This window comes from Mustela putorius, unplaced genomic scaffold, assembly GCF_011764305.1.
Source record: "Mustela putorius furo isolate JIRA1106 unplaced genomic scaffold, ASM1176430v1.1 tig00003923_pilon_pilon_pilon, whole genome shotgun sequence".
NCBI classification, from domain to species: Eukaryota; Metazoa; Chordata; class Mammalia; order Carnivora; family Mustelidae; genus Mustela; species Mustela putorius.
Window position 1 is genome coordinate 9,504,368 of NW_025422068.1, and position 23,803 is coordinate 9,528,170.

A 23,803-nucleotide genomic window follows, 5' to 3' on the forward strand; every position below is an offset into this window, starting at 1 on the left:
CCGAGATCATGACCTGAGCCGAAGGCAGCGGCTTAACCCACTGAGCCACCCAGGCGCCCTCAAGGACATTTCTTAAGCAGGAAACGTGCTTAAGATGCCCCGATGTGTGGCCTCGGGGGAATGGAGGGGAACACAAGGGGAAGGCCATGCTCCTACTTCTCAAGGTTCAACCCGCAAAGCAGCAGAGCAGTTAGAGAAAAGCAAGTTAGCAGAAGCTCCACACAATTTAACTCTTTCAGCTCTGGATCTCTTCATGACCACCCCCCCAATGTGGGGCTTGATCTCAGGACCCTGGGATCATGACCTGAGCCGAAGGCACAGGCTTAACCCACTGAGACACCCAGGTGCCCCTATTCTTTGCTTTTTAAGGGCTCAACTAAAAACTGGCCTGGGATGGGAAAGGAAGAATTCAAGCAATAATGAGGCAGAATCTAGATAATGTGGTAATTGATTAAATGTAGGAACTTGAATTTACTTGGATGGATGGAGTACCATAATTAAGAACACACAAAGTTGACCGATTTTTGTGGGGACATGGTAAGTTCAGTTTGGGGGCATTTTAATGAGTCTGTGGGTATCCTAGTGAAGATTCCTGACAGACACTAGAATAACTGGCAGGACAATTATGAAGGGTGCTCTGAGAGTACTCTCATTGAATGGGGGAGGTAGAGGAAGTGGAACCAGTAGGAGCTGACAGGAAACAGCAACCAGAAGGAAAATGAAAAAACAGAAGGAAAAATTAGAAGATGGTAGCACAAAAGTGAAAGAATTTCACCTAAGGTAAGAATAGTTAATACTTTCATATGCCATGGAGGGTTAAAGTGAGATAAAAATTTAAAATGGCCTTTGGTTTTGGTTACCGAAAGCCTTTGCTAAATATTAGTAGGTTGAAGAATGAGTGGAAGGACTCATTAGCTTGCCTGAGGAAGGAGACACAGAGAAAGATAACTAGAGGGAGACTGGCATTGAGAGCGGGTATATCTATCAGAAGAGCTTTATGGCTACAAATACTGGAAAGCCCGGTTAACAAGGCTTACAAGCAAGCAGGGATTTTTTTTCTCCCCTCTTAACAAATCTGGAGGTGGGTGGTATTGTTTCAAAGCAAAATTCAATATCTTTAGTTTGATAGCTTTTCCATCATGGTCACATGATGGCTGCTCTGCTTCAGGTAAAGTATCCGATTCAAGGCAGGAAGAAGGAGGGTGGGAAGCACCAGCAACATCTGTGCCTTTTATCAAAAGAGGTTGTCCCAGAAATTGCTCAGCGGACTTCCGCTTATATCTCATTGACCACAGCTGTGTTACATGGAGGCCAGCAGCAAAGGAGGCTGAGAAACTAAATACACTTCCAGCCTCTAAAGTGGAGGTAGGCAAAGAAAAGGAGGTTTGAGCAAGGTGTTGATGTGGCCAATAGTCTGACGAGAGTGTGTTTGCCTGACGGCTGAAAGGAAAGATGTGGGAGAGTGGAAGGTACAGCATGGAGGAGACAGGCAGCTCAAAGTGGGAAAACCGGACTGGGGCAGAGGCAGAAGCTATAGGAACCTTTTTCGAAGGAAGGAAATTTTTCACCAGGAGAGGTGGGAATCAAAAAGTGATGGGTACAGAACACGTCACACGTCTGTGGGTGGCAATGAAAGAGGCTCCCTATGGAACTGGGTCCCTTGGGCAGGTCAGTCTCTTTGGGCTATGTGACCTCTATGCTCTAACTCTTAAGGGCTGGACAAAGACGGAGGGATTGAAACAACCTTCTCCTCAGAAACTTAGATCTTTAATATTTGTCCCTTACACCTAGTTTCCTTCTCTGCCTTCACAAAATTTTTTCTAGAGGAGGCAGAGATAAGAGATGGATAGAAAGTAGATGAAAATGAAAAAGACAAGAGCAAAATAAAGGGTCAGAAGGAAGGCACAGGACAAGGAGAAGAGGAAATATGAAACCTACTGAAGCCTAAGATAATGCAATAACTCAAAACTTGGTGAAACATTAACCTATAAAAGAAGCAGCTGGAGAAATGAGTCAGCTATACAGAGGTTGCACTATTTTTTCAGGAGTGTTTGCACGCCTTAGCTCCCTGTATGTCAGTTCTCAGTCATTCTGGTCAACAAGTAAGGAGGACAGTCTCTGCACCTCTTCTCTATCCCAGGGCCAAGACACCAGGTTCGAGCTACTAGACATGAGACCTCCAGCAAAACACTGAACATGTGGGTGCTTCATTTATTGTTAGTAGTGCAAACTGCACAGCTTGGGATTACAGAAGATACCCATGTAAAGTACTCATAAAAGTGCCCAACACACAGTGCTCCATAAACACATATTATCATCCTCATATACTTGAAAACAAAATAACACCCAGACTCCTTAGCATGGCATCCGAAAAATTATCTTGGAATCACTAGACCCTCAAAACAAATTCGGTGCACACACAAAGGCGGTATGTCCACCCCTGGGACTGTTGTAACAGCCTCCTACCCGGCTTCCCTGTATTGCCCGGGTGCCACCGGAGTCTCTTCTCCCCTTGCAGCTGACCAGCGATTCTTTCCAAATGTGCTCCGCCACGTCACTCGCGCAGACTCCTTCGCTGGTTGCCCATCACACACGGAACGAATCCAAAGGTCTTCGATGGCCTGCAAGGCCCCGGTCCGCTTGGAACCTCCCGTGCAACGCTCCCTTGCCCACCCGGCCCTCTTCAGTCCCTCCAGCCTCACAAAGCCTCAGGCTCACCAAACACACACTTCAGTCTTGGGACCTCCCCGTCGCCTCCCCTTAGACAGCTCTTGCCCCACGTATTCACACGGTTTCCTCCCTCACCAGAGTCCAGTCTCTGCTCACGTGCTCCCCTCAAAAAGGATTTCCCCAATCGACTTAACATCATCCCCACCCCACCCCCCCCACGCCCCGGTTCACAGGTTTCCGAAGAGACATTAAGTGCAGGTTCCACGGCTCTCTCCCCAGCCCCCAGAACAGTGCCTGACACACGCGTGCTCCCAAAGTTGTCGAGAGGATGAAATCTCCCATAAAACCCCAAACAAAACGCCGTCGTGGGACCTAAGTCACTGACACCGCTTCCTAAACCGACAGTCCCCTGACAAACCTCTGGTCACATTTTTTACTAAAATCACCGCCAACAAAGTTAAAACCTCCCCTTCCTCCCTGAGCTTCGCGAAAACATGTGTTCAAAGGCAACTAAACACCCGGCGTGGGATTCTCCACAAGCCACCCTGTCCCTTCCCGTCCCCGCAGAAAGGAATCCCACCACGGCCTCTGGGCTCCTTCCTGCCTCCGCAAGCCGCCGAACCCCAGGTCCGCTCGATCTCCTCCGCGCTTCTCTCGGGTCCCGAGGCCGCCACCCTGGTCCCCGCCGCCCGCCCCGTACCCCGGCCTCGCGCCCCCGCCGATCCCCCGGGCCACACCGCTACAATGGTTTGCGTTCTCCGCCCTCTCAAGTCTTCTCCGCGCGGTGCTCCTTCAGGAAGGCGCCTTTTAGCGGCTTCTCACCTCTTACTACGTCCTCCGGTACCGCTTACGATCCGCTCCCCGCGGCGACGGACCGACTTTAACCGCGTCAACTTCTCGCTGGTCACTGCTTTCCCGGGCGTTACTTCAGGACTGAGGAGGACGCCGAGCCTGACTTGGACGGAACGAAAGCCCGCACGTGCTGCTTAGAGCCGGGAGAATTAGCTGCCCTAAGAGGAACGCCAAAGAGCCTGCCGTGGCCTCTGGGAAATGTAGTTTCAGCGCTCAAAGCTGCCGGGCGTCGTTTTGAAGGCTGGGCCCTGTCTGCGCAGGCGCGCGATATCACTTTCTCCGCCCCACGCAGGGGCTGGCGCTGGCCGCCGCTTCGCCCTCTGGGAAGTGGAGTCTGGGAAGCCGAAGTGTTGCTGCTCTAGGACTCGCGGGTACTCGGCTCCGCGGCTCCCGGGGCAACGCGCAAGCGCAGTTCCGACCCGGACTGCCGACTCCAGCTCATTGTGTTCAGCCTGCGATGTGGCGGTTGCGGTTTCTCGCCGCGGGCAGAGGCTCCTCCAAGGGCAATCCTGTGGTGACCAGGTACGGCGGGCAGAGCCGCGTCGGGAGAGCGGGATCGGCCGTGGGGTAGTCGGGCCCTGGGGGGCAGGGCTGCGGGAAAGAACGGCGACTCGGTACGGGTAGTAGTCCGTGCCGGAGGACGCTGATCCGATACCCCAAACTTCTCGGGACATATGACTGAGCTTTGATTCCACAGAGGAAAGGGGAGGACGGCCAGGTTCAGGCTGTTGGCTTTAGGGTCCGAATGTGCGAGCGCATGTGGAGGAGGATGCGGTCCAGGCCTCTGCGTGTGTCTCGGAGGAGCCGACTCCGGGGAGCCGGGGGACGCCTCCAGAGGTGGATGCTCCGGGCTGTGACGGAGCCCTGTCTGCGGACTCGCCGAGGCCGGGCAGCCGCAGCCGCAGTCGCGGCAGCAGCTTCCGCGAGGACCCGGCAGAGGGCCGGAGGGGCGGTTGTATGAAGGAGACTCCCCGCCGCCCAGACACACTGCCTCTCGCCCACTCTGGCTCTTTGTCATCCAGACTGGGTGGAGGGGAAGAGGCCTGAGGTCAGAGAAGGGCTTGGCCTGAGAGGCCTTGGCAGTGACGACCCAGCCCTCGTAGCTTGCCTTTGGAGGAGAAAGAAGACCATCTTTCTCCACTTCATCCACTCTCCTTCCAGGCTGGGGGGAAACTTCTCTTGAGACCTGTCAGGTAACTTCAGGGTACAGGCCAGGGGGTGGGTAGAAATCCCGAGATCTGGGGCGGAAGGGTGCTTTCTGCAAGGAAAACCCAACGTATTTAAGATACGGGAAGATGTGGAGGATTTGACTTAGATGCTGGGAGAGAGTGTGGGGCTGGGAATGGCCGCATGTGGAGGGATCCCCTTGACAGTGGAGGCCGTCAAAACTATCCAAAGAAAGAGGAGAGAGAATTGGGAACAGATAGGAACCAAGAATCTACTGCTTCAGGGTACTGGGGGACTCCTAGAATGGGAATGCTCACTGCCTCAGTCTGGACTGTCTGTCCTCTGATCTCTTTTAACCCAGTTCTCCTCATAACAGGTGTGTAGAAGTTTCTAGCCTTGGTCCCATTTTGCCAGTCTCTGAAAGGGCTTATCAGAGAAGGAATGGCTGTCAGGCACCTGCCACCCATGGTCCAGGTGAGTGGGGAGTTGCTGCAGGGTTCCCCGCCCCCCCCAAAATTGACTTAAAAGTTTTGAATGTAGAGGTTTGGAGAGGGTGGGCTTGTTTTTTTTTTTTTTTTACCCTAACCAAGAGCTTTTCTCTTAATCCAATCTCAGTTAGAGGCCTGACCCCGTTCCTCTTGTATAAAGATATAAAGATAGATAGATAGATAGATTGACATTCTTCTTGTAGATATACTGACATATTATTTATTGACATTGGGCTTCTCCTTAACTCCTTCTCAGGGCACACCACCTCTCTTGGCTTCTCAGCCAAGAGTTTCTAAGCAAGGCACTAGTTGTGATCAGAGGGGACAAGGTCATATTGTCCAGAATAACTGTTCCTGTGGGAACCGTGTTCGTGTGTTGGAGGTGAGTAGGTGAGCAGCCAAAGACAAGCAGGAAGGAGTTGCTCAGCAACAAGTAATAGGTGCTGGGCCATGTTCTCCAAGACATGCTGGGAAGACGAGAGATGGGGACACAGTCCCTAGCTTCTTGGAGTTAACAGTCCAGAGCGGGGGGAATCTGAAAGTAAACAAGAACCCACAGTAAAGTGGGACGGTGCTTTGCTGGGCCTGCTCACTTGAGAAGGGAGTTGAGGACGGTTGTGCCCAGGAGGAATTATGGAGGCTGAGGTCTGGGTAGGATTAGGTCATGGGGTGGAGGAGGGCATATTGAGGGAAATGGGAGAAAACGTTCGGGGCGAAATGAACAGCAAGAATGAAGTCTCAGTGCTGAGGAAGCCTATCTTCTCCACACAACGTGTTTCTTCAAGGCAGGAAGCAAAGTCTGATAAAAGCTCAGCCCCGGGACACCCTGAGGAAATGCTTACTTTGTCGTAGAACTCCAGCCCACTCTGCACTGTCCTGCACCTCTCAACGGGCTCCTGGGCCTGCCAGGCTCAGCTCTTCCCAGAGAGCCACGGGAGGGGGTCACCGCTGGTCACCAGGGATGGGGTTTGCTGTTACAGGAATCAGTGACCTTCAAAGACGTGGTCGTGCTCTTCACCCGGGACGAGTGGGCACAGCTGAGCCCTACTCAGAGGGCCCTTTACAGGGATGTGATGCTGGAGAACTACAGCAACCTGGTCTCACTGGGTAAGTGGGGGCCTCCGAGGGCTGAGCTTCACACATGGGGATCCCTTAGGGACCCTTAGAAACTCTCAAACTGGTTCCACACAGAAGACTGGGCTGGGAGTGGGCTGATCAGGGCTGCTGCATGCCTACCCCTGGTGTCCTGAGGACGCAACCCCTTTGGAGTCTAAGTGCAGATGCTTCAAAGGCGACAGGGCTGAATCCTCTCTCTGTGTCAGCAGGGAGAAGGACATGGGAACAGCTGGTCTGTGTCAGGCCCCAGGCTTCTGTTCTTCCTTCTGAAGAACTCACCTGTGCCCTGGCCTTCTTATCAGGTCACCTTTTCCAGGAAGTCCCAAGGACCAGGTCTCTTCCTTGCAATGATTTTATCACTGGTATGAATAAGATGTGGTCCATTTTTCCCCCCAAAAACAGGACTCTTAGGACCCCAGTCAGATGTGTTTTCCCGACTGGGAAAAGGAGAAGAATGGATGCTGGAGGACACGTCAGGAAGCTTCTGTCTTGGTAAGAGCCCTGCATGTGGGAGGCACCAGGAGGGCCTCCACAAATGCTCCAGACTGAGGAACACTGTCTTTTCCCTTCTCATTCACCGCAGCATCTGGTTGCCACATTGGTCCCTGTGTGCATGGGGGCCCTCCTATCCATGAATTTTCTCCCTATTTGGTATTGATTAATAGTCTTCAGTTTGGAAAAGGCCTCCAGTGTAACCTAGGCCGCTCCCCCTGCCCCATGCCTTGTTTAGCATCTCAAAGTACGGTCTCTGCTGGCGGTTCTCAGTGATGAGGAACCTCGCCAGGTTGCACACACGGCAGGGTGAGATGGGCCGGCTAACCATGTGCCTTCTGAGCAGCCGTGCCAGCTAAACCCTGCATGCTTCTTCAGCCACCTTCGTATTTGTTCATCTGTGTGTGTACAGATTCAGCCAACATTTAATTACTCTCTGCCTATTGTCAGCACCTCACCATGCAGGAAGTGTCATGAGAGTGTGGCTAGGATTACACTTGGCCAGGTCCCTTCTTTGGCACCTGGTAGGTGGCATAGACTTGTAGCCCGAGCATATAGAGAACGTGACAGTTTAGTGATTGTTACTTGTCTCAAGGAGCCCGGTGGGTGCCCCTCCCTTTGGTGCTAAATTTTCTAAGAGAGCATATTGCCTTATCCAAGGCATTACGACATTTCTGCTTGAGCTGGCGTTTTGCAGGCTATGAAGTATTTTTTAAAGCCTTTTGGTACTGATCTTTCACCCAGCAAAAAAGGCAGGGATTTATACGTGGAATGTCTAGGACTCAATCTGTTCTGGAATTTAAATGTCTTAACTCTAAAATTCAGTTTTCCAAAGAAATCTCTTCTAACTTACCTGGTAGCATTCTGAATTTGTGTGTTCTGTTATACCCAAGCTAAGGCATTTTTAGTATTTCATTCCGTACTATACAAGCAGGGTTCTGACAAAAGAAGGGGGGCATGGAGGAATTAAGCAAAAGAACCTTATCTGCTGTCCTGGCACTTGAGCATAACCTCCTCTATTCTTCCATTACTCCTCATTACCACGAGTTCTTTCCTGTACTTGGGTGGGGGGAATATGAAGATGAAGGAGTTTTGTGCCTAGAAACAATTTGACAGTCACGTGTGGGTAATGACCTGAAAAACCAGGTGGTCATACTACAGGCCTTCCCAGTGCCTTTCCCGACTCTCAGGGTTCAGCACTTCCTCTTCCTGAAAAAGGTTTTTGGTCACCCCAAAACCTTGAGCTGATTCTGGAGGGATGACCAGTGGTTAGCACTGATCAGGCATGGGAAGAAGTCTTACTTTATATTTCCCAATAAAGTTTTGTGGCTATTCCTCTCATTATCTATTGAAGATTTATTTTTACTTTTGAACAGAACCATCTTCTGTTTTCTTAGCCAGAAATTGCTGCTGTAGAGAAATGGTAGTCATTTCCAATATCTATTGCCCTCTTGTCTCTCTCTGTCAGTATTCTTAAAGCATTCATTAGATCATTTTTAGTTTTTTTTTTTTTTCTTATTTCTGTTTCACTTCATGATGACTGATGAGAACTTCAAAATGCCATCTAGAATTTCTCCATTGCTGTACCAGTGACTCCTGATTTAGAACAGACACTTATTTTCAGTTGTAGGGAGAAGAAGTCCTTCTGATAGGTTTTCTCTTCTCAGGGCCATGCACTAGCAGAGGGAGAAGAGAGTTGGCATTTGAGCACCCGGGAACTACTACCGTGCTAGGTGTTTTCCAAGGGAATTTATGTGAATTGCCCCATTCAGTCCTTACAACCTGTGAGGCAGGTCCAAGGTTACCTGAGAGGCAACCCCGCTTACAGAAAACCAGGCCTCCCCATGGTTAACTCATTTGGACAGATTTAACATTGCTGTTTCCTGGCAAGTCAGGATAGGGGTGAAGCCAGCATTGAAACCCATCTGACCCTCAAACTCATGCTCTCCTCTCCTCCAGAAGAGCTTCAGTCACCTAGAAATTGTTTACTCAGTGAGCCTATGGATAACTACTTGGTCCCTTAATTTGGGTCATGTGCTAATAACTTTTCATAGTTCTTCCGTATTTATTAATCCTTTGAGGTTTCTTTCTGTTACATTGGTTATACATTTTACCAATTAGCTTTAAACTGTTGGTGGGGGTTTTTTGTTTTTTGTTTGTTTGGTTTTGGTTGTTTTTTGTTTTTGTTTTTGTTTTTTTATTTTTTGGGTTTTTGGTTGTTGTTTTTTTTTTTTTTTAGCCATGAAGTATATTCGTTCACAACTGGGCAAAGCATTCATGTAAAACTTTAACACTTTATATTGTGTCTTCTTCCCCATTTCCAACTTTATCTGCTTTTTTTTTTTCCTTTCTCCCTCTTAAATTGGTTGGGAATTTTTTTCGGAGATTCAGCTCTTAATTATATCTCTTACAGGCTGTAATTTTACTTCGACACTTGTGGTCATTTCCTTGATTTATTTTAAAATGAACATATTTTGATGTCTGTATGTTCTGTATACAAACAAGAATCAGTGGTATTTTTTGATAGTCTGAAGAGTAAGGAAACAGCACCCCTACCCCCACTGTCCAGCCAAAGTAACAAAACGGAGGGGCACCCATGGAGTCTGATGTGCCCCACATCACTGCCCCTTCCACCTCTCAATAACCTCCAGAGCCACTAGCTTATCACCAGCAGCCCTGTTCCTCATCATGGTCTTTCCACATGTATCTCTGGCTCTGAGCAGTCACAATCAGCTTTGCGTGCTTTAACGTTTGATCCATGTATTGTACAGCAGATATCTTTCCACAGGCTGTACTTTTCAAGCCTTGCTAAGATGTGTAGCTCTGCCCTTCGATACTCCCTAAGCGGTGATACATCAGCTTCTCCATTCTGTGGCTGGTAGACCTGTAGGTCGTTTCTGGACGTTGCTGTATAGAATAATGCTGACCGAATATTCTTATATGCATTTCCTCATACGCATGGGCATTCTTCGGGAGTCTTTAGGTGTGGAGACACTGGGTTTAAGGGTATATGCTTCGTCAACTCTGCTAGATTTTCCCAGATTACTGATTAAATTAGTTGTTCCACATTATACTGATAGTTGACGCAAGTTCCTGTTACTTGATACTCTTGCCAAAATTGGGAACTGTTAGACTTTTTGTCCCAGTCCCACTCCTGTGAAATGGTATCTCCCTGTGGTTAGAAATTACATTTCCTTGTTTCCTAGTGAAATTGGACATCGTTTTGTGTGTTGCTAATTTGTGTTCTGTGACTTACATGTTCCTATTCTTTGCCTGTTTTTCTATTATAGTTTTATTTTTTTCTTACTCATTTGTAAAAAGTCGTATGTCTTCAGGAATCCAGGATTTTATACAGTAATATATATATATATATATATATATATATATATATGGTGTATATATATATGTATATAATAGGAACCCAGTATTTTATCAGTTAATATGTGTGTCACCCTATAGTTTCTCTTCTTTACTAACAGAAATTCTTTTTTTTTTAATTTTTAATTTTTTTTTAAAGATTTTTAATTTATTTGACAGACAGAGATCACAAGTAGGCAGAGAGGCAGGCAGAGAGAGAGGGGAAAGCAGGCTCCCGCTGAGCAGAGAGTCTGATGTGGGGCTCGATCCCAGGACCCTGAGATCATGACCTGAGCCGAAGGCAGAGGCTTTCACCCACTGAGCCACGTACCTGTTCTTATTTTTAATAATTAAGTTTTATCACAGTAATACATGTATTTCATGGAACTACAGTGTTGAATATAAAAAACGAGTGGCCCCTTTGTCCCCCCTTTTCCCCATTCTCCCCCCTGGAGAGATAGTCCCTTTTCTCTTCCTTTAGCTGATTATTTGATATAGTTGCTTCCAAATAATGACGTTTTTGCTCTCCCTAAGAGTTCCCTCTGACCTCTTGTAGTGAATCCCCTTCCCCATCCATAACCCAGGCAACCCTAATCTGCCAGGATTTCACAGGAATGGACACATAGCCTTCTGTGTCTGACTTCTGTCACTTAGCACAGTATCTCTGACGCTCCTCCTTGTTGTTTCACGTGTCAGAAATTCTTCGCTGTTGCTGAGTTAGCACCCTGTCATATGGTGATAGCTCTGTTCAGTCATCGTTAATGAGCATTTTGGCTATTTTCAGGTTTTGGCTAAAGCTGCTATGAACAGTCTGGTACAAGGCTTCTTCATGTGGCTGTATTTTAGTTCATATGCTCTTTGTACACATCTGTGCTCACCAAGGTACGTGCCTAGAAGCAGGAATCCCAGGTTGTGCAGTAGTTGTGTGTTGAAACTGGGACACTCTTTTCAGGGGACGCAGGAGCCAGGTGCCCCTTACTGTGCTGGGTTGGACTCCAGCACCTTAGCAACAGCTCTGCAAGGGGCCACCCCTCCTTATTCCCTTTCTCGGGGGAAATCACTCTATCTTTCACGATTGAGTCTGTCACTGGATTATTTTGCAGACAGACATCCTCCTGATGTCAGTTTGAAGAAGTTGACTCATCTGATGAGAGTTTTATCATGACTGGATATGGCATTTTTCACAAATGCTTTTCCAAATCCTGAAGATGCTGCTATGTTTATCAGTTACATTGATTGGTTTTAAAATGTCAAATCAAATTTGCCTTCCTGGAAAACCCCAACTTGGTTTTCATTTCTTGTTTTCAAAATATTGCTGGATTAAATTTTTACATCTGTAGTCATGATAAATTAGTCTGATCTGTTCCTCGTAATATTTTTGTTTTTGATATCAGGGTAATGTTAGCCTTATAAAATGAATTTGGACATTTCCCCTTCCCTATTATTTTTTGGGAAAATCTGTACAGAATTGGTGTTATTTCTTCTTCCTTAAACGCTTGGTCAACCCAGTGAAGTTTTCTGGGCCAGGAGTTTTCTCCATGGGAAGGTATTAAACTGCAGATTCAGTTTCCACAGCTTCTTTTCAGTGGGCCACAAATGTTAGCTGCCTCAACCTCCCTGAATCCTGGGCTCTGTCACTTCAGTTCACTGAGCCTTCTGGGCTGTTTTGGTCCCTGTGCTGGGACCTGGACACTGTCCCCGGGGCTAAATCCCTTGGCCTTCCCTTGTCTGTTTGCTTTCTTCCAGGGATCTCCATCTTCCCCTGTCATTTGTCCATTGCCTAAAAAGTTGTTTCTTTCTCTCTCTCTCTCTCTTCCCACCGCTCTGGTTTTCTAATTGTTTTACAGTGGGGATTCTCAGAGTTTTCCAATTCTGCCATCATTTTTAATTTCCAAGAACTCTTGTTCCTCTGGATATTGCTTTATTTATATGCTAGTATTCACATTTTATGGCTAAAATATTTTACCTCTAAAGATAATGGTTTTTTAAAAACATTTTTCTCTCTCTTCATAAGCTCTGTGTTCTCAAATTTTTCTCTTTGATTATTTTGGTATCGCTTTCCTGTTAGAAGCTTTCCTCCTGTATCCGGTAGTCCCTGATTGTCTGCCCAGGTAAACGGTGGGAGGATCAAGGTTCTTTCTGGTAACTCTTAGTGGGTAAGTGGGGCTTGAGTGTTTCACCTCCTGCCACCGGCTTCCCTGGTCCAGAGTACCTTCGATTTACTCCCTCCAAGAGGAAAGGCTGGGACTTCTGCCAAGTTGGGAGAGGGGAGTCCCCAGGCTCCTCGGACTGGGGGAAGGAACGTGGGGGCCTAGTAGCTTTGTAAACTAACCTTAAAGCAATGCTCCATTATCCATTTCCCACTTCCAGAGGTACCTGATGGTGCCAGTTCTTGAAACTCTAGGTAATTTGGAAGTAAATCAGGTTAGTTTCTGATCCCTTCCTGGGGGTGACCTTTTGAGTACATTGTAAATGGGTTTTGATCATACCACTTGCATGCCTTGTATGAAACCCTGGAGTTATATAGTTTAAGACCATACTTTGTTTTTTGTAACATGGGACAATGCAGCTAGGGGTATTGCTTCTTAATTCAGCCCACTCTGAAGTGACCTGGGGGCCCCGGGGAGTGCAAATTCCTTGTGCTCAGATCTTCAGCAGGGGTCCAGTCTCTCCTAACCTCAGTTCATCTTCAATGTGGGAAAACTGGATGCACTTGACTCCCCTCTTAATTACATGAGTATTCTCCTGAGACACTAAATATTCAGAAGACAAATATTCTCTTTAAAGTACATGATTTGATTTTATGACCACAATCAAGAAAAGGCTTTAATAGATATAACTACCCAGCAGCTGCTAGAAAAGAAAGCCAGCATTTGGTTATTTTTGTTGAGCCATAGTATATCCCTTTTGAAAGCCTTCTGCTAGATTTTTTCAAGTAAAAATATTTTATAGTAATACTAACCCAGGAAAATACACAAATTATAAGTGTAAAACTCAACACATTTTTGCTGTGTAAATACTGTATTATAACTGGCACGTGTAACAAGAAGAATGTTACCAGCACATCAGAAACTTAACATCCCCTCTATTTCTTTTGTTCTAAAGATAACTACTACCCTGACCATAGGCTTGTTTTGCCTGTTTTCAAAGTTTGTATGAATGAAATCATACAGTATGTTTGAGATTCATGCACGTATGGCAACAGTTGAATCATTCTCACTGATGTACAATATTTCACTCTGTAAACCTACCAACATTTCTGCTTTCTACTGTTGTTAGACATTTGATTCATTTCTAGCTTGGAGCTATTATGAAGTGTACTGCTTTGAATATGCCTGTATGGCTTTTAGAGAATATAAATGTACATTTCTCTTGGGTATGTAGTTATGAGTACTATGTTCATGAGTATGCAAACTTTAGTCGACACAGCCAAGTAGTTTTCCAAAGTGGGTAGACCAGCAGTATGCGAGGGTTCCGTATTCTCTATAGACCTAGTATTACCATTTAAATTTTTTTTTCCACCATTCTAGAGGATTTATGGTTCAACTTATGACTGATGAAATTGATCATCTCTATTTTTAATCTAATATCCTCCTCTTTTGGAAAACACTTATTTACTGTAAAGAGAGAGAGAGCACAAGTGGGAGGGGCAGAGGGAGAGAGAATCTTAAGCAGACTTCCCCGCTGAGCGTGGGGCCCAACTCTGGGCTTTATCTCACAACCCCGAGATCATGACCTGAGCCAACACTAAGAGTCGGACACCTAACCAACGGCAGCACTTATGTGCTCCTAATATTCTCTTTTGTAAAGTAACTATAAGTCTTTCTTTTATTTTCTATATAGTTGTCTGATCTTTTCTTATTGATAGGTTTGCTGAATATTTCTTTTAGGAACTTTGCATCTGTTTTGATGAGAAAAAGTGGTCTGTGAATTTTTTTTTTTAATTGTCTTCATCATATTCTGGCAGGTTGTGCTAACTTCATAAAACCAATCAGAAATATTTGTTCTAGTCAGTTCTTTGAAAGAGCTTGTGTAAAATTGGTGTTATTTCTCCCTTAAATGTTCATATAAATTCAGTACTGACGCCATCTCTGCCTGGCAGTCTCGCAGTGAGAGGTTTTTATTTATTTATTTTTTAAAGATTTATTTATCTGAATGAGAGAGAGCGGGCAGAGAGTATGATCACAAGTTGGGGGAGGGATAAAAGGAGAGGGATAGAGAGAGAATCCTCAAGCAGACTCCCCACTGAGCACAAAGCCTGACATGGGACTTGATCCTAGGACCCTGAGATCATGACCTGAGCCAAAATCAAAAGCCAGCCAGTTAACCTACTGAGGCACCCCAGGCACCTCTGTGAGAAGAACATTTTAAAATGAAGATTCAATTTATTTATTAGATGTAAGACCATTCAAATTTTCTGTTTCTTTTTTTGTACCTTTCTAGGAATTTGAGCCTTGCTCTAAGTGCCCAAGCATATTGACATAAAGTTTCCTCATTAAGTTATTATCTTATAAGTCTCTGTGGAATCTGTCCTGATGTCGACTTTATCATTATTGATATTAATAATTGTTGATATTAGTAATTGATATTAGCAGTCAATTAGTAACATTAGTAATCATTATTGACAATTAGTGATTAGTGATCATTAGTAATTAGTAAGGCACACACATAATTATTGTGTGCCTTCTTTTTTTGATTAGTGTTGCTAGAAGTTTCAATTTTTATTAAGTTATTGATTTGTCTATTTTGTTTTATTTTATTTGTCTTTATTATTTTTATTGTCTTTTTTATTTTTTATCTTTCCTTTTATTTTTCCTTTTTGTTTCATTTGCTATTTTTCTAATTTCTTGAGATGTACACATGACTGTAGCTGCATCCTATCAGTTTCATTTATTAGATGTAATAAATATTTTTATTATTTAAATTCTAATTGTGATTTTTTTTTCTTTCATCTATCAGTTATTTAGAAATGTATTGCTTAATTTAGAAATATCTGGGTTTTTTAAGTATCTTTTTGGTATTTTGGTGTTCATTTCCAGCTTAATTCCATTGCGTTCAGAGAACATACTCTTGAGTATTCTCATTCCTGTGAAATGTATTCATTTACAGCCAATATAAGGTCAGTTTTGGTAGACGTTCTCTATGTACTAATAATATGTGCTCTGTCATTGTTGGGTATACTGTTTTCAAGTCTATTTTGAGTCAGATTTGTTTATCAGATTATTGAGAGCATCTCCATTCTTAAAGGTTTGATTTCTGAGTTATTGAGAGTGGTGTGTGAACACAGATTGCTAGGATTATAAAGATTTCTCTGTTTTTGTTTTTCATTTTCTCAGTTTCTACTCAGTTTCTACTTTATACATTGTGAAGTTTATGCACAAATGTAGATTTGTTATATGTTCCTGGAGAACTGTCCCTTCTGTCAATGTGAAATATCTGAAAGTCTATTTTTTCTAATATTGTAAGATTTGTCTGATTTTATATACCAGCTTTCTTATGGTTACTGCTTGCTTCATAAATCCTTTTTATTTTCTATATTTCTATACCTATGTTTTGGTATTTCTCTTCTAATAAGCATTTAGTTGGATTTTTTAAATCCAGTCTTACAATCTTAGTTTTTGTTTGTTTGTGACAGAGATCACAAATAGGCAGAGAGGCAGGCAGAGAGAGAGGGAGAAGCAGGCTCCCTGCTGAGCAGAGAGCCCGATGAGGCGCTAAATCCCAGGACCCCAAGACTATGCCTGAGCCGAAGGTAGGGGCTTAACCTTAACCTTAACCTTAACCTGAGCCATACAGGTGCCCCTGCTAAGTGTATTTAATTACATATATATTTTCAACCTCTCAAGACATAATTATTGTGTGCAATAATACTTACGTGTATTCACATATTTACTTTTCTATTGCTTTTCATTCCTTCTTACATTTCCATGTTTCCACCTGGGATTTTCTTATGCCTAGAACATGCTTCTTACTGTGTTTTGTTTTGTTTTTAATATGGGTCTGCTGGTGACACAGTCTCTGTTTTTATTTGTATAGAAATACCCATTTCATATTCACTTTTTAAGGATATTTTCTTTCTATTGAATTATTTGGCAGTTATGTTTTTTCAACACTTCCTGATGTTGGTTCATTGTCTTCTGGCTTCCACTGTTTTTGTTGAAAAGATGGCTGCCAGTCTTACCTTTTTTCTTCCCTTTTTTTTTTTTTTTTAATTTAATTTTTTAAGATTTCATTTATTTATTTGACAGAGAGAGACACAGTGAGAGGGAACTCAGCAGGGGGAGTGAAAGAGGAAGAAATAGGCTTCCCACAGAGCAGAGAGCCCGATGCAGGGCTCGATCCCAGGACCCCAGGATCATGATCTGAGCAGAAGTCAGATCCTTAACAACTGAGCCACCCTTTTTTTTTTTTTAATTCTTTAAAAGTAACGTATTTGTTTTCCTCTCAAACAACTGTCAAGATTAAACTTGTCAAGATTAAACAAGATAAAACCAGTCGTTTTGTGCTTAGTTGAATTTTCTATGTATTTATCCTGCTTGGAATCTCTGGTGCTTCTCAAATTCATTTTTCAGCCTTTGTGTGTTTCAAATAGTATTTTTGCCCCATTTGTTTCCTTCTCCCATTCCAGAACTTGTCACAAATGTGTTCAGTCTCTTCATCATGACTTGTAGGTTTCTTTTTTAACTTTCTTCAGCAACTTTTACTGTAGATGTTTTCTGCTTATGTATTTTTCCATTGCACTATTGCTCCCTTCTACTATGTCTAATACACTATTAAATCTATCTGTTCAGTTCTTAATTTCAATTATTATATTCTTTTGTAGAATTTTCATTTGATTCATTGGTCAATCTCCTGTTGAAATTCTCATTCTTATCTGTATAATTGAACACATTAATCACAGTTATCTCAAAACCCATGTCTGATAACTTAGATGTCTGAATTCTGTGGGTCTTCGTGTATTATCTGTTTTTTCTCTTGATTTAATTTCTTATTACTCTGGTACATTTTGATTGAATCTTTGATATTGTATTTGAAGAAGTGAAGAGGCCTTGGGTGATGTTATATTCCTCCAGAGAACATTGCCTTTTTTTCTGGCAGACAATGAGCGTAAGGGAACCACCTTAATCCAACCAGGGACGTGTTAGATGGAGATTGGGCTGTGGTGTTTATATAAAGCTTTGCCTATCTCTTCTTTGCCCTTGCTACTAGGTTGTAGCTCTCCAGGAGTGCATATTGAGAGCTTTACATGTTTACTGTGACCACTAACCCCTTCTTTGGAAAATCCTGATCTCAGATTTTGGCTCCATATTTTCTTAAGATTAGAAAATTTTGAAATTCTGCTTAGCTTTGGCCTCTTGTCCTGAGAGGTTTTAGAATTCAGCAAATTCTATAAGGGAAAAAACCAGTAAGTATTGGGATTACCTTTCTGTATTTCCCTTTTCTCCCAAATATTGAAATATCAGGTTGGCCTTGAGTGACATCTGATGCCTTTAGATAGAAATTTGTTTATCAATTAAGATTTTCCAGTTGTTTTCTGCAGGAATGTCTGCCACAGCTTACTTTATCAGGTCCAGAAATGAGAGTCAGCCCTTAAGGTGTTAACATTTGGCAATCCTGGCATTTAACTGACCATTTTTGTTTTGAGCAACATTAGTCTGAGCTCACCGGGATTTTAGCTTTAAAATGCACCTGTTTAACTTTCTTTTCCAGATAAGTAAAGAGGTTAGTTTAGTTTGTTTTGTTGATTATAGCTCTTTGTAGATTTTCTGGAGTGTGTAGGAAAAAAGTAATGAGGAGGCTTGTTCTTGATAGGACTTTCCAGGAATCTTTGCATCATTGCAAAGTAGTATCTAGCTTTTATCATTCATTTCTTATTACAAAGTCTTAAAGAGACTTAACACAAAAGGCAGATAATCACAAATACATAGGAAAAACTAGTATGCAGTCCAGAACTCTGCTTGTTAATACAGACCTACCTCATTCTGTTGTGCTGTGCAGATATGCATTTCTTAACAAATTGAAGGGTTTTGACAATCCTGCTTCAAGCAGATCCATTGATGCCAATTTTCCTGCAGTGTTGGTTCACTTCATGTCTGTGTCACATTTTGGTAATTCTGGCAATAAAACTGAAAACTTCTGGAAAGGATTCACTATTCTAGATACCATTGAGAACATTCATAATTTATGGTCAGAGGTCAAAAAAATCAATATTGGTAGGAGTTTGGAAATTGATTCCAAGGTTCATGGGTGACTTGGAGGGGTGCAAGACTTCAGCGGAGGAAGTCACTGCAGATGTGGTAGAAAGAGCAAGAGAACTAGTATTAGACGTGGAGCCTGAGGATGGGACTGAATTACTGCAAGCTCCTCAAGACAACTTGAACGGATGAGGAGTTGCTTCCTACAGATGAGCAAAAAGAGTGGTTTCTTGGCATGGAATCTACCAAAGAGGATGCCGTGAAGGTTGCTGACATGACAACACAGTATTTAGAATAGGGCATAAAGTTAATTGATAAAGGTGAGGCAGAGTTTGAGAGATTGACTGCAATCTTGAAAGAAGTTGTACTGTGGGTAAAATGCTATCAAACTTTTAACACCTCATGCTACAGAGAAATCATTCCTGAAAGGCAAGAGTCCATCGATGCAGCAAATTTCATTGTTGTCTTATTTTAAGAAATTGTCACAGCCACCCCAGCCTTCAGCAGCCATCAACACTGAGGCAAGACCCTCCCCTAGCAAAAATCAACCCCTTCCGGCTACGTCCTTTGCTCACCTCTCTTACCCTTTCCTTTCCTATCTTCCCTTCAAGATGCCTTCAAAATGGCAACCTCTTTGTCAGCATTATAAACAGGCTCATCTTCTTACCCTAACTAGATAAAACATATGTTTATGTTTGATGTCTTTCAGACTGGATGACTATGCCTGTGAGTAAGAACTCTCCTCCCAAGCCGGATATTCCTGATCAGGACTTGGATCAGTGGATGATAAAGGAAGGATTCACGAGAGATAACCACTGGAAATACGATTGCCAGTTGGAATGGCAGCATGGAGGCCAGGGGGTACTTGCTCACCAGAAGACTCCATCTGTGCTCCACGCCCAGGCCAGGGATGAACCTGGGAAGCACTGCACTGTGAGCTCATCTTTTGATCAGAGTCAGGAATTTCAATCTAGCAAAAAAGCCTTTGAGTGTAGTGAGTGTGGAAAAGTCTTCACTAAAAGTTCAACCCTTAATAAACATCAGAAAGTTCATACTGAAAAACTGAATGCAAATCGGAAAACTGTTATTAAAGAGAAGCGATATGAATGTAGAGAATGTGGGAAAGCCTTTCACCAGAGTACACACCTTATCCACCACCAAAGAATTCACACTGGCGAGAAACCGTACGAATGTAAAGAATGTGGCAAGGCCTTCTCTGTGAGCTCCTCACTCACTTACCATCAGAAAATTCACACCGGAGAGAAACCTTTCGAATGCAACTTATGTGGGAAAGCTTTTATCCGAAACATCCACCTTGCCCACCATCATAGAATTCACACTGGAGAGAAGCCTTTTAAATGTAACATATGTGACAAAGCCTTTGTGTGCAGGGCACACCTTACTAAACACCAGAATATTCATAGTGGAGAGAAACCTTATAAATGTAATGAATGTGGAAAAGCCTTTAATCAGAGTACGAGTTTTCTTCAGCATCAAAGAATTCACACTGGAGAGAAGCCCTTTGAATGTAACGAATGTGGAAAGGCCTTCAGGGTGAACTCTTCCCTGACAGAGCATCAGAGAATTCATACTGGAGAGAAACCTTATAAGTGTAGCGAATGTGGGAAAGCTTTCAGGGATAATTCATCCTTCGCTCGACATCGGAAAATTCATACCGGAGAGAAACCTTACAGGTGTGGTTTGTGTGAGAAAGCCTTCAGGGACCAATCAGCCCTAGCCCAACATCAGAGAATTCATACTGGAGAAAAACCTTACACGTGTAATATATGTGAGAAAGCCTTCAGCGACCATTCAGCCCTCACTCAACATAAGAGAATCCACACCAGAGAAAAACCTTACAAATGTAAAATCTGCGGGAAAGCCTTTATTCGAAGCACACACCTTACTCAGCATCAGAGGATTCACACAGGAGAGAAGCCCTATAAATGTAATAAATGTGGGAAAGCTTTCAACCAGACTGCAAACCTCATTCAGCATCAGAGACATCATATTGGAGAAAAGTGATAGGATTATAGTTTATATGGCAGAACTTTGAGACCAAGTGTGTTAATTATTGAATGTAAGCGAATCCATTCCAGAGAATAGCCATGAAAACTTCGGTGAAGATGGAATTTTTATTTACAGAGAGTCAACCTTCACGGTACTGTGGGTTTGAGAATTTAAGAATGGCATGCCCTCCTAGTTCAGAACTGCCTCAGTTGAATAACAGTAATGTTTAATTAGTCTGAATTATCAAATACTGTACCCAAAATGAAGCTTCATTAACAACACAGAAATTAGATGATCTCATTTACATTTTGACTATTAAGAGAAATTATAAAATTGCAGAAGACCAGGGGAAGAAGCAAAAGAACAAAAAAGTAAAAATGGCCAATAAGCATTTCACTCACTTTTTTTATATAAAAGGGTTTCTACTTTCAGTGGAACCCTTTGTTCTCACCCACCCACTTTCTCAGTGTAGGGAAAGTGCAGTCACCATGCATTGGCCCCAGAGTTACCCAAATTATGTTTCCCACCTTCTGCTTCAAACCCTCTTCTCAGATCTCCCTGACTTAGTGTCCACTGGCTGCTTACCCATATTCTTCTTCTGGGACAACTCATTTGAATGGTATGTCCCTCTTGATTTAGCACCTCCTAACTGGTGACATCATGTCACTTATCATCACCCCATTTGCCCTTGGGGAATGTGGTGATCTGGCCTCCCACACAGTCCATGATTCTGGTTATCACAACCAGACCCAGCATTCAGAACTCCAGGACCTCTGGGAGACAGGTTGATCAAACTTCTTGAGTTACCCAGTTCCTTTGGGCCTCACCTTTACTCTGACACTGGGATGGTACCTTTAAGTAGGGGCTAGGTTGTGTAGACATTACCTCCAATTGCTCTGCACTGTCCTTACCCCACACATAGCGTCAGGGGCCTGCTCAGCTTCAGATGTGACAATCCAGCCACTTCACAGTGTTCTAGACCCTCCCCACTTCTGTGATTTGCCATTTCCTAACATGCAGCTGACACAAGTTAGAGCCCCAAAGCTAGTCCTCAAAGGCTCTGACCCACTCTTTCCCTTGGCTGGCAGTCCTCTGTGTCCACTGTGCTAGTGGATGTATTCCTCGGCCCCAGAATATGAACTGCTGCATCCTGGTCCCTGCACTTCTTCCATCCAATTTTCGGAAGGTCTCGAGTATTCACAGAGCAAACAGCTTTGAATTTCTCCTTTTGCATTTGGAAGTGGGCATTTCCTCTCCTCCATCTGGGTGTTCTATTTAAAGACTGTCCCATTCTGACAGTGGTGAGCTATCCGTGGAGTAATTCCATGGGTCAAGACATGGTCAACAGCATCGTGACGTTCCCTGGCAGGGGACTGTCTATGCCCCAAACTTGCAGCGATACTCTGTTCCTGCAGGTACAGTTCCTTCTCCATCTTTGATCCTTCACTGCTCTCAGTAGAAAGCACAGAGATAAAATAACATGTGTGCCTTCACACACACACAGCCCCTGGTAGCACTGTCCCCTTCCCCCACCACAAAGGACGGGGAGCCTGCACTACTGCAAACTGGAACAACACACCACATCATGAATATGGAAGAGCAAGTCCACCGTTGTGGGAAAAAGTGGCAAGTTCTCAGTCCGTGGAGGTGCTCTCCATCAAGTCGGGCAGCCCACTGGCCCCACAGATGCTACACCTCAACTCCAAGTTACAGAAGAGGACAGTCTTTTTCCTGGTGGAATTCTAAATTCACCTTCCATCGAGTACAGGCTGCCAGTGTGGGCAGGCATCTGTGAGGGGGTCAGCAGCAGCTCATGCTTTCTCCCCTACTAAGCTGCAGATGAAGCAGCATTTTGAGGGGTGACTTGGAGCTCTTTGTACACTGGGCCCCCACATGTTCATCGGCAGCCCCCAATTCCACAAAAACTTGAAAACCTGCTCGCTGCTATAGATCCCTACCTGTAGTACCAACCATGTGACCCACCTGCCCCTAACAATCACCCTCTTCCCTTGAATCCCTGTGGGATGCTGCTCAGCTGAATTCAATGTTCATTTTGTTTGTGTTTAATGAGAGTTGCTGCTGTGGGTCCTGTGCCTGCAGTCAAGCCAGAGCCGAGACCAGGTGCCCCTGAGAGCCTCCTTTATCCCGGGGATGGCACCGGCAGCTGTTCCTGCACCAGAATCCATGCAGCCCAAAAGCCCTCAATCTGGGATTGCTCCCTGCCCAGTCAGTGCACAGACTTCCCAGCGCACCCATGACTATGCCGTCACAAGATCATGAAGGAGCCAGTCTCCCCACCCCCTCAACAGGACTAGAGAGACAGAGGAGCCAGAGAAGCAGATCTAGACCCACTTCCCGCATCTGATGCACCAGAGCTCTCCTGGTCTACCATGGAATTGCCCAATGGTCAAACTCAGTGGCAGTGGCAGTTCCGCTCTGCCCAGGGGAAGGGTTTGGGAAGAGGATTAGCACCGTAAACCTTGTAAAAAGTCATCATTGGCTGTGGGCTCCCGTGAATGCCCCCCGAAACTGCCAGCTCTTGGGGGAAAAATAATTGCTGCAGTCTCCCCTTTCACATTCCTCTAATGCTCTCTTGTCAAGTCTTCCCATCTCCAGCTGATAGATTGGGCGCCTGGGTTCTCCCTTGTCACCTGAGCTCGCCTCACTCTGCCACCAGTGTCTGCCCAAGACATTGCCTTTCTCCATATTCAGCAATGGCTTTTAGAATGGCACCTTGACCCTCAGCGGACTGGGGCTTCCCAGTTATAGTACCTGAGCCTCAGAGTCTTGGAACAAAACAACCCTACTGCATGCATCTTTGGTTGAGAAAACAACTTAATTCCCTCGAACATGAATTTAGTCCAAGTGCATACTCTCCAGCTGTCTTGATTCCTCTTCCCTTTGCACTTTGCCCTCCTCTGCCCTTTACTGGATTAGCCAGCAAGGCCATGTGGACACATAAAACACTCCCGCCTACAGTGGGAGGAGTCCCAGCTTCTGGCCCCTCCTTGACTCCTGCTAAATATATTTTTGGTAATATTTTTACTTTTAGTATTTTTATACCAGTTTGCGAAGGCAAAAAGAAAATACAAGGTTTGTTTCGATCACTCATGAACTTCTCAGTGACGCTGCCAGTGCCAGGATTTGGTCACTCGGGCATGTTCCTCCTCAGCCTGTGTGTTACCCTGTCTATGGCTCATCACTGTTCTTAAAAATTGTTGCCATAGAATGGCCCATCAGTGTTTCTTTCTGAAAATAAATGAGAAAAGTACACAGTATTCTAAGAGGTACAAGCTGCATTTGTGTTACCTGGTTATCTCTTAAGACATGGCCAAAAGTAGTGCTTCTAAGTGTTTTTATCTTTGTATGGCCAGTCTGGTCCTGCCCACAATAAGCATCCAAACCTACCTGGTCCCAGAAACCATAGTTCAGGCTGTGGAATAGAAGAGAGCTGTA

At 44.3% G+C, this 23,803-nt stretch overlaps 1 protein-coding gene and 1 long non-coding RNA gene across 5 annotated transcripts in view; one reads left to right on the forward strand and one right to left on the reverse strand.

Moving 5' to 3' along the window:
• Positions 1–3,737, reverse strand: part of LOC123388884 — a 56,836-nt gene extending 53,099 nt beyond the window's left edge. The window contains exon 1 of the long non-coding RNA XR_006603402.1: positions 3,493–3,737. This is a non-coding gene — a long non-coding RNA (uncharacterized LOC123388884). The remainder of the gene's footprint in view (positions 1–3,492) is intronic.
• A 165-nt stretch (positions 3,738–3,902) lies between these two features.
• Positions 3,903–23,625, forward strand: ZNF454 (zinc finger protein 454). 4 transcript variants are annotated; one of them, XM_045069266.1, is made up of 7 exons: positions 3,924–4,044; positions 4,545–4,715; positions 5,066–5,163; positions 5,434–5,559; positions 6,158–6,284; positions 6,696–6,785; positions 19,047–23,625. In XM_045069266.1, exons 3-7 carry the CDS (start codon positions 5,131–5,133, stop codon positions 20,360–20,362), a joined length of 1,692 nt encoding a protein of 563 aa, XP_044925201.1. In that variant the 5' UTR covers positions 3,924–4,044; positions 4,545–4,715; positions 5,066–5,130; the 3' UTR covers positions 20,363–23,625. The 4 variants fall into 4 exon arrangements, with proteins under 4 accessions (XP_044925200.1, XP_044925203.1, XP_044925201.1 ...); XM_045069265.1 differs by lacking the exon at positions 4,545–4,715 and having other exon boundaries at positions 3,903–4,044; XM_045069268.1 differs by lacking the exons at positions 4,545–4,715; positions 5,434–5,559 and having other exon boundaries at positions 3,904–4,044.
• The last annotated feature ends 178 nt before the right edge of the window (positions 23,626–23,803 follow it).